The 10,977-nt window shown below is 46.3% G+C and overlaps 1 protein-coding gene across 1 annotated transcript in view; it reads left to right on the forward strand.

Annotated features, from left to right (window-relative positions):
* The window catches only part of PTK7 (protein tyrosine kinase 7 (inactive)), a 73,972-nt gene extending 64,215 nt beyond the window's left edge, over positions 1 to 9,757 (forward strand). The window contains exons 18-20 of the mRNA XM_064286335.1: positions 5,337 to 5,488; positions 7,786 to 7,964; positions 8,801 to 9,757. Coding sequence (XP_064142405.1) covers positions 5,337 to 5,488; positions 7,786 to 7,964; positions 8,801 to 8,961 — 492 coding nt within the window. The 3' untranslated portion in view covers positions 8,962 to 9,757. The remainder of the gene's footprint in view (positions 1 to 5,336; positions 5,489 to 7,785; positions 7,965 to 8,800) is intronic.
* The last annotated feature ends 1,220 nt before the right edge of the window (positions 9,758 to 10,977 follow it).

The following is a 10,977-nucleotide window of genomic DNA, read 5'->3' on the forward strand; positions in this document are numbered from 1 at the left end:
CTGTTGTAGGACAGTGGCTTTGAAACTTTTTTTGATTAAAATCCCCTTAAGAAATTTTACATTATGTCCCAGCACATATTGTTGTATACGGTCAAGTCGATTCCAACTCCCAGCAACCCCATGTGACAGAGTGGAATTGTGCCCTAGGGTCTCCTAGGCTGTAATATTTATGGGAGCAAATTGCCAGGTCTTTCTTCCGCAGAGCCACGGGTGGGTTCGAACTGCCAACCTTTCAGTTAGCAGCCGAGTGCTTAACCATTGCACCACCAGGGCTCCTTGGCACACACATACATATACATAATAAAACCAAAAACCAAACCCACTGCCATCGAGTCGATTCTGACTCATAGCGACCCTATATGTAGCTAAAATTAAACTTCCACAAAACTGTGTTTGATGCATTCAGATATTTCATATGCTTTTTTTTTTTAAATGATGGTCTTGACCCACTAAATTGGTCTTGACCCCATAGGTCTCGATCAGCAGTTTAAAAGGCACTGATTTTGGGGATCCTGTGAAAATGCAAATTCTTTGGAAAGATAAACTAAAACCTGTAGTATTTTCTTGTGCTAATAATTTAGTGAGCTGCTCTGTCACTTTCTATTCCTAGGGCCCTGGGGGAATGGAAGGAGGAAAAGTTAACTTTTTGTTTTTTTTATTATCACTTTTTTTTATTGCGCTTTAGTTCACTTAAAGAGCAAATTGGTTTCTCATTAAACAATCAATAACACGTATCGTTTTGCGAAATTGGTTGCCAACCCCAAGACATATCAATACTCTTCTCCTCAACCTTGGGTTCCCCACTTCCATTCCTCCAGCTTTCACGTCCCCACCTCCTCCTCGTCCTTGCCTCTGGGCTGGTGAGCCCATTTAGTCTTGTTTTGTTTTTTGGGCCTGTCTAATCTTTGGCTGAAGGGTAAACCTCAGGAGTGACTTCAGTACTGAGTTAAAAGGGTGTCCAGGAGCCATACTCCGGAAGCTTCTCCAGTCTCTGTCAGACCAGTAAGTCTGATCTTTTTTGTGTGAGTTAGAATTTTGTTCTACGTTTTCTTCCAGCTCTCTCCGAGACCCTCTAGTGTGATCCCTATCAGAGCAGTCAGTGATGGTAGCCAGGCACCATCAAGTTGTGCTGAAAGTTACCTTTTTAAAGGGGGGTGGAGAGGTAGGCAGGATGCTCCCCTGGCCAGCTGGAGATGGAACAAGGGTACCCTACTTGCTATGGGTAGGCCAGGGAGAACCCTGGAAAATTTTCAAGATGGCCATCAGATAGTGGTAGAAATCAAAGACGTGCCCTGGGTGTTGGCATAATTGCAGGTAATGCTTGTTAGAGCAGCTGATAAGACAGTAGAGATTTGAAATCAGAGAGTCGTAGTTGTGGTTTCTGCATGGATCACCTACAAGCTAATGACACGGCTGAGGAGCAGGATCAGCTTGGCACACCTGGTGGGCTGTGCTTTGTGCAGTCAGATCTCACACCTATTCAGAGACAGAAAGCCTATTGCGAGAGAAGCTCAGTAATGTCACAGCGGGCTAGCCAGAATTTGGGCAAGCCCTTGGGGTACTAAAGTTGAGGAGGAAGGGGTGGGTCTGGTTTGAGTGTAAGAGAATTCCTTTTTTCTGGCCTTGCTTAGCCAGTATATCCAGAAGCACGGCTTCTCTAGAAAGATAGCAAGTTAATCATCACCATGCCAAGTCCACACACTTCTCGGATCCTTTGACTAGCAGCAGATTCTTCTTTTCTAAGCCACTGAGATCAGAGAGCAGGATGAGGGGAACTGCAGGTCCGATGGGAGAGGGCACATTATAAAAGCCTTTGTTTCCCACTTAGAGACAACCAGGCAAACCTGGACAATGCCCTGGGGTTTTGACACCTGAAGTAGAGTTGGTTCCATTTATAATGATCATTTCAGTGGTCATCTGGCCCTTCACCACCAGGGGCATTTGGGGCATTCTGAGGCCAGCATTCTGAGGGGAGCATGTTTTGGGGAGATGTGGCCTCTACTGTGGCCTTACTTTCCCCCGGAGGCCCAGTGCAGGGCTCTGTACCTGCCGGGGGGCTCACTAATCCTGGCGGATTATACACCTGACCTCTTCTTTCACTCTCCTCACTGGCTAAACACGTTTGCTTGGAAGCTATCCAGAGGTTTTGTGTCTTCATTTTTGATAAATAAATGCACCGAGAAGATTTCTTTTTTCCCTTATTTTTTTCTAATTTGAATGGTGTCATTCGTTCAGCACCTCTGTTTAGTGCAGTCTCAGCCAGCACACTGGCTCTGTAGACAAGTCCAGGCTGGTGGTGGATTCGATCAGCTCTGTCCAATAGAACTTCCTGCTGCGATGGAAATGTTCCTTATATGTGCTGTCAGTGTAGCAGCTGCTAGCCCCACGTGGCTGCTGAGCACTTGACATATAACTAGAGCAACTGAGGAACTGAATTTTTAATTTTACTAAGTTTTAATTAATTTTAGTATAAATAGCCACATGGAACTAGTGGCTACTGGATTGGACAGCACAAGTTTAGACCAATGTTTTTAAATTTTTCTGAGTGAGACCTAGAGAGTAGTAAGAGTTCATTTTGTATCACAACCCAGTACACACACATCTGTATATAAAAAAATGAATCGAAAGTTTCATAAATGAGACTTTACTATGTAAATGTGATCACCCTGGTATTTTCAGTTCCGTTTCCTTTTTTTTTTTTTTAATGCTGGCCAAGACTCACCCTATGGGCAGTTCTACTCTGTCCTGTAGGGTCACTGTGAGTCAGAATCCACTTGACAGCAATGAGTGTTTTTTTTTTTTAAGAGTCACTAAGGAGCCCTGGTGGTACAATTTAAAGTGCTCAGCTGCTAACAGAAAGGTCAGCAATTCAAACCTACCAGCGGCTCCATAGGAGAAAATACATGCTACTGGGAAGATTATAGCTATGAGGCAGTTCTCCATCCTGTACGGTCACTGTGAGTCAGAATCGACTTGACGGCACACAACAACAAAGACTCACTAACTTGGTTTCATGATGTACTAGTAGGTTGTGTCCCATAGTTAGAATGACCCCTCTCCCAGCATTTGGGCTCAGCTCGTCTGCTGGCCTTGCTGTGACCCTGGGGCCAGGTCAGTGAGGTGGCTCTGAGCCACCAAGGGGTGCTGAAAGGCCACTTCTGTAGCCAGCAGCCCCACTTCTGGGCTCACTGGTGAGCAGACAGGCCTTCCTGTGTCCCTATCACCAGCAGTGTGAACTGTGAAAGCAGCTGCGGTGGTGAGGAAAGACCCAGGCTTTGGAGGTAGGCCGGGTGTGAAGCCTGGCTGGGGGCCTTGGGCAAAGCTGAGGATGAGGGCTGCCTCCAGAGTGGATGTGAGGATGAGAACAGGGCCTGGCACAAAGTAGATGCTCAGCAAATGTCCCCTTGCCCTTCTCCTTGATTAGGTGGCCTCTTACTTATATTACAGCAGGCGCCTCTGTCACCCCCATGGACTTCTTTTCCTTTTTGAACCTCAGGAGCCCAGGATTAGATTAACATACCTAACCATTAGGCATTTTTTTTTCTGAACCATTTGACATAAGCTGGAGACAGACTTTTGAACTTTTGCATTTGAATATGTGTAAAGTGATGTCATTGGGTCTTGATTTGTATTTCCTTGCTCACCAGTGACGTTGGTTATTGGCCACATTCTTATCTTCATCACTCCATGACTGCATTATGTGGTGGGTGACTTCTCCCGTGTGAATCCTGAAAGTGAGTCTGTGTGCCAGAAGAAACATACAGCTGGCCAGTAACTTGTTGAATAACCTTCCACAAGTTACTTAAACTCTTTGCATCTCTGTTTGCCTTGTTTTTACATCAAAAGAAATGTCATAGGCAACAGAGGTGAAAGGGTCAGAGGTCTCTTTATAAGTTCTCTCTTGGCACACTGGGTTTATCTCTGTGTTGCTTAGACCACGTTCTCCCTGGTAGCACCCTTGTCTGGGTACAATTCTGGTCTCCCTCTGGGCTGTCCTTTTACCAGCAGCCCTGCCTGGTCATTCTTTTTGTATTGTATGGGATGCAGTAAAGGCTTAAGTAATATTTGCTTAGTGTATTAATATATACCTTAAAATGTTGACATAATTACGTTTAATATGTTAATATAGTATGTGTAATACAGTGTACTTACATCACTTAAAATTCAAGCAAGGGTTATCAGTGAAAAATCTTCCTTTCTAATTCTCTTACACCTTGGAAAATAGGTAGACATTATTTTGTAAAGCAAAATATACTGGTATTCCATGACCCATCCCTAGGTATCCTAGGGAAACGTGTGTATACACTTATGAGAGTGTTAATGGCAGCACTGGTCTTAATAGCCAAAAACTGGAAACATCCCAAATATCCACTGGCATTAGAATGATTAACTTACAGTATATTTATAATGGAAAACTATACAGCAGTGAAAAATAAGTACAGGGCTATAAAAAAGACATGGATGAATCCAGTCAACATTGAGTGAAAGGGTCAAGGCCAAAAGAGTATACACACTGTATTCTTCCTGCCTTATCTGGTTCAGAAACACAGAAAACTGAACTCTATTGATAGGAATGTATGTGTAAGTGGTAAAGCTATAAAGGTCAGCAAAGAAATTATTACCGCAAAAGTCAGCATAGTGGCTACCTTTTGAGGGAGAGAAGACTATGTGATTGGAAAGGGACTCATGGGGGTTTCTGGGATGCTAGCTTTGTTTTTTGTTTTGTTTTGTTTTTTTTAACTTAGTGGCTATTACTTTGGTGTTAGCTTTGTAATTATGTGTCAGTCTACATATGTTTTATGTGCTTTTCTGTATTTCACCATTTGAAAAACGTAAGCCAAAAGTTTCCCTACTCCTCTCTCCCTAGTTCTTTTCCGCTCAGGCAACCAGTTTTGAGTGTGTATATACATCCACACACTCACACACATTTTTTACACAAACAGTAGAGACTATATTCTTCTGAAGTAGAAAAGGAAAAGAAACATTCCATAAGGAGGTAAGCTATGATCACTGACCAGTTAGTTTTCCCTCAACAAGTGGTTACTGTGTACTCTGTCCACATCCTTTGTGCCACTCACTCAATCTAGCACTTTCTGTATCAAGTGGTGCCACCCACTGAATTTAATTCAATTCTTCCAACAACTCACTGAGGCGGGTATTACTATTATCCCCAATTTACAGAGAAGGAAACTTGAGGCTGTTGTGGTAACTGTTTGTTTTGGAGCATCCTAAGCATCACACTGATGGCAATGAGACCCCACCAAGGGACATGTGGGTGGTGGTTGCCCTGATACCCCAGTGCTGGTTTGCCCTGATCCGTGTCTTTTTTGCTCCAGGTGGCCCTGTGTACCCAAGTTGCCCTGGGCATGGAGCACCTGTCCAACAACCGCTTTGTGCACAAGGACCTGGCTGCTCGCAACTGCCTGGTCAGCGCCCAAAGACAGGTGAAGGTGTCCGCCCTGGGGCTCAGCAAGGACGTATACAACAGGTAGAAGGGGACTGGTGGGGAGGGGGGCTTACCACTCCTTCCTTCAGGGCGAAGGGGAGAGGGCAGACACAGTTTGGGGGGCATGGGAAAGGGTTTAGTGCCTGTTAAGTCCAAAGATGGAGGATCCGGGAGGGAGCAGAGCCTTCCTGTCCTCTTTCCAAAGGTACAACAAACAAGCTCCCAACCGTGGTCCCTTGAGTCCCCAGTGACTGTAAATTTTCTCTATTGCTGTTGCTACGTGCTATCAAGTTGATTTGGAGTCATAGCGATCCCATAGGGTTTCCAAGGCTATAAATCTCAATGGAAACAGCCCGCCGCATCATTCTCCTATGGAGCCGCTGGTGATTTCAAACTGCCAGCCTTTTGGCCGGCAGTCAATCACTTTAACCACTGCGCCACCAGGGCTCTTTAAATTTTCTCTAGTGATAAAAAATTATATGCCTACTTTTTAAAAATTATTCTCCTAGAAGACATGGCCCCCAAACTCTCTGTTAGCCCAGAACTAAAATCATTCCCGAAGCCAACTCCAGATTGGACTAGACTATAAGACATAAAATGACACTCGTGAAGAGTGTGCTTCTTGGCTCAAATAGATACATGAGACTAAATGGGCAGCTCCTGTATGGAGGCGAGATGAGAAGGCAGAAAGGGCAGGAGCTGGTTGAGTGGGCATGGGAAATAAAGGGTGGAGAGAAGGAGTGCGCTGTCACATTGTAGGGAGAGCAGCTAGGGTCACCTAACGATGTGTGTAAGTTTCTGTATGAGAAACTGACTTGAATTGGAAACTTCCTCTTAAAGCACAATAAAAAAGAAAAAGAAAAATTATTCAAACTTAAAACCAGAACCAAACCAAACCCATTGCCGTCAAGTTGATTCCTACTTACAGCAACCCTATAGGACAGATTAGAACTGCCCTATAGGGTTTCCAAGACTGTAAACCTTTACGACTGCCACATCTTTCTTCTGCAGAGCAACTGGTGGGTTCGAATTACCTACCTTTTGGTTAGCAGCTGAGCACTTAACCACTGCGCCACCAGGGCTCCTATTCAAACTTTACAACAAATTTAAGTATTTGTACGGCTCCTTCTATAATTTCCCAAATCCTGTAATTATTATTTTGATGCCTAAGATATAAAGGTCAGCATCCATGGCTGGAGACTGCTCTGAGTGCCCACACGCTACGGAGCCCCTCCTGGGAGCTCCCCCCAGTCACCCCACTTGATTTGACTGCTGCCTAAGTTATGATTGATTGATCATTGGTCAAGCTCTTGCGTGGGTATGTAAAATATTTACATTTTCTTTCCACTTAACATGTTCTTGTTTTTCACATCCTTTTTTTTTTTTTTTTTTTTACCAACATAGGAAATATACTTGATTATGATCTTTATCTTTGTCATCATCTGATATTAAGTCATTTGCCTTCTAGTCAACTTGACTGATGGTGACCCCATGTGTGTCAGAGTAGCACTGCGCTCAATAGGGTTTTCAATGGTTGATTTTTTTGGAAGTAGATTGCTAGGCCTTTCTTCCGAGGCACCTCTGGGTAGACTCAAACCGCTAGTTATTCAGTTAGCAGCCAAACACATTAACCGCTTACACCACCCAGGGACTCCCATCTGATACAGAAAAAAAAAAACAACTTATTGCCGTTGGGTCAATTTTGACTGATAGCGACCTTATAGGAGAGAGTAGAGCTGCCCCGTAGAGTTTCCAAGGAACAGCTGGTGGATTTAAACTGCCGACCTTTTGGTTAGCAACCAAACACTTAACTATTGCACCACCAGGGCTCCGATAATTAGGTGTTACTAAATCAAACATATTTTGTTAATGTTCTTAAATGTTATCTCTTGGCTGATGCATTTATTTATTATTGGCTTTTTTTATATTGACATTTAGCCAAGAAAACCCTGGTGGCACAGTGGTTAAGAGCTATGGCTGCTAACCAAAAGGTCAGCAGTTTGAATCTGCCAGGTGCTCCTTGGAAACCCTATGGGGCAGTTCTACTCTGTCCTATACAGTCGCTATGAGTTGGAATCTACTCGACGGTAGTGGGTTCGGTTTATTTATTTATTTGGCCAAAGTCTGATTCTTAATGAAATTTTTTAGCTCTCAAACCCCACTTGGATGCCTCCAAATATCACCCGTATACCCCATGCTCAGCATCACTGTTTGTGAGTGCCTTGATGTAGAAAGGTTGCACCCAAGCCCAAGGGTAAGACCCAGGCCTGGAATGATGTTGGGATCCCAGGCTGTGTCCCTTATCCCACCCTGTGCCTGTATGTGGCTCTCTTCTGCAGTGAGTACTACCACTTCCGCCAGGCTTGGGTGCCTCTGCGCTGGATGTCCCCTGAGGCCATCCTGGAGGGCGACTTCTCCACAAAGTCTGATGTCTGGGCCTTTGGTGTGCTAATGTGGGAAGTGTTCACCCACGGGGAGATGCCCCATGGTGGGCAGGCAGACGATGAAGTGCTGGCAGGTAGGTATCTCATTACCTAGGGGCTCTGGGATGACCCCAGATGTTCTCCTGGTGGAGAGCTTGTTCAGGGTCCCAGGGTTGCTCTGGTCTGCTTTCCACCTCCCAAGGCTGGTATTTAGCAGGTGTGCAGGTATGGCCATGTCCATTGTTAAAATACTGAAATACCTTCGTGTTGTGTGCTGTCCAGTCCATTCCAGCTCACAGCAATCCTATTGGGCAGAGTAGAACTGCCCCATAGGGTTTCCTAGACTATAATCTTTACAGAAGCAGCTTGCTAGGTCTTTTCTCTTGTGGAGTGCCTGGTGGGTTTGAACCATTGACCTTTCAGTGAGCAGCCAAGTGCTTTAATCATTGCGCCACCAGGGCTCCTGAAATACTTTCTTTAAAAAAAAAAAAAAAAGCCAAACCTACTTCCATCAAGTCGATTCTGACTCATAGTGACCCTATAGGATAGAGCAGAACTGTCCACAGGTTTTCCAAGGAGCGACTGGTGGATTCAAACTGCCGACCTTTTGGTTAACAGCTGAGCTCTTAACCACTTCTCACCAGGGCTCTAATACTTTCTTACTGGGTGGTAAATAGCCTTTACTCCCAGCACTCCATCTAGCCACCTTGATCCCTGCCCCTTCAGCCATAGTGGGCTGGGAGGGAGGTCATCACCCTTGGTTGCAGTCTACTCTCTGGGCTTCCTGGGGCAGTGCCCACCTGCCCACCGCTGGTCAGCACCCCCTTGGAGTCTCCCTCTAGTGGCTGTTTGCAGAAACTGCAGTCTCTGTAGAGTTGGGGATAAGTTGTTAAATGTTGGACTAACAGTCTACCCACCATCTTCTCTGCAGATTTGCAGGCTGGGAAGGCTAGACTCTCACAGCCAGAGGGCTGCCCTTCCAAGCTGTACCGGCTGATGCAGCGCTGCTGGGCCCTCAGCCCCAAGGACCGGCCCTCCTTCAGTGAGATCGCCAGTACCCTGAAAGACAGCCCCGCTGACAGCAAGCCATGAGGAGGATGGCCAGGCAAGCTGTGCCTCAGGATGGCATGGGCAGGGGAGGACTTCTTGAGGGGTGCCTGCAGCATGATGGGCAAGCTCCCCGTCCTCTTCGGCCCTTGGGCCCCCCGGCCTGGCACAGCAGGCATTGCTGAGGCCTGGGCAGGGCCTGGGCTTTCCTCTTCTTCCTCACCCTCAGCCCTTGGGGAGGCTGATTCGGACCCAGACTGGGTGACAAAGGCCTTGGGCTGGGCAGCTTTCTCTGCCATCCCGTCCCCAATCAGGGCCAGTGTGGACACCTCAGGTAACCCTCATTTTTTGCCTGGGGAGGGCTAGGCTGGGGATCACCTGGGTTTGGGAGGGAGTCCCTTAATATACTCAAGTTCCCAGGTAGTTCTGGGCACACGGGGCCAAGGGACCTCTTGGCACATGGGTCCCACCGCAGGGTCTAAGCCAGGATGGCAGGGAGCACCACAAGTGAGCTCCCCACCGTGGACTTGTACACGCTGACCCAGACCCATGCCTTCTCCTACCTTTCTCTCCTTTCCTCATCCTAAGTGCCTGGCAGATGAAGGAGTTTTCAGGAGCTTTTGACACTATATAACCCGCCCTTTTTGTACGCACCATGGGCTGCTTTTGTATGTAACTGCAGTGTGGGGTGGGTGGTCATGGGAGGTGGGGGTGGGCCCTGGAGGGGATGGAAAGGGCCAGGCCACTCCTGCCTCACACCATTATTGTTGTTGTTTGTTTGGGTTTTTTTGTTGTTGTTTTTTTTACACTCGCTGCTTTCAATAAAGAAGCCTTTTTTACATCCTGCTTCCGAGGTTCATTCCCTGCGGTTGGCCTGAGTGATGTCCTTCTTCCCTCCTTATCAGAAGGGGCCATGTGCCTTCATGGAGCCCGGTGGGGCTTGGATGGGATCAGCTGGCAGACAGTGGTCCTTTTCTCTGTTTGGAGGAGCAGTTGAGAATGTGGGCTCGCAGGAGGCGAGGTCACCCCTTGTTTGTGGGAATGTTGTTCCTCTCCAATCACCCACTGCCTATTCCGTAGGGCTGGCCTGTTCCTCATAGAAGTGTGAGGGACAAGTCAGGGGAGGATTGGAAAAGGAGTCAATGACAGATAGAGCCAGGTCTTTGAGTCCCTTTAAGACTCTAGGAGTGAGATGGAGTAGGTAGAACTAAGCAGAAGGATGGTGCTTCATGCCTCGTTGCTCCAGTCTCCTCAGCCCTCGACTGGTTTGATTCCTGCCATTTGTTACCTAGACCCTGTGTCCTCAGATATCCTTTACTTCGTTCCAGTAATTCAGTTTAGTTCCCCATCCTAAAGAAATGAGTCCTTACCTCTAAAATTATCCTAGTTCCTTCTGATCCTCACCAGACTTCTCAGAATGAAAACAAGGGCTAATGTTTCTTTTTTTCTTTCTTATTGTACTTTAAGATGAAGGTTTATAGAACAAACTAGTTTCTCATTAAACGGTCAGTTCACACATTGTTCTATGTGAGTGACATTGATTAACAACCCCATGACATGTCAACACTGTCCCTTTTCAACCTTGGGTCCTCTATTACCAGCTTTTCTGTTCCCTCCTGCCTCCTAGTCCCTGCCCCTGGGCTGGTGTACCCCTTTAGTCTCGTTTTGTTTTAGGGGCCTGTCCAATCTTTGGTTGAAGGGTAAACTTCAGGAATGACTTCATTACTGAGCTGAAAGGGTGTCCAGGGGCCATACTCTCAGGGTATCTCCAGTCTTTATCAGGCCAGCAAGTCTGGTCTTTCTTTTTGTGTTAGAATTTTGTTCTACATTTTTCTCCAGCTCTGCCTGGGACCCTCTATTGTGATCCCTGTCAGAGCAGTCAGTGGTGGTAGCCGGGCACCATCTAGTTGTACTGGACTCAGTCTAGGGTAGGCCGCAGTAGATGTGGTCCATTAGTCATTTGAACTAATCTTTCCCTTGTATCTTTAGTTTTCTTCATTCTTCCTTATTCCAGAAGAGGTGAGACCAGTGGAGTATCCTAGATGGCCGCTCACAGGCTTT

This window comes from Loxodonta africana, chromosome 1, assembly GCF_030014295.1.
Source record: "Loxodonta africana isolate mLoxAfr1 chromosome 1, mLoxAfr1.hap2, whole genome shotgun sequence".
Classification (NCBI taxonomy): Eukaryota; Metazoa; Chordata; class Mammalia; order Proboscidea; family Elephantidae; genus Loxodonta; species Loxodonta africana.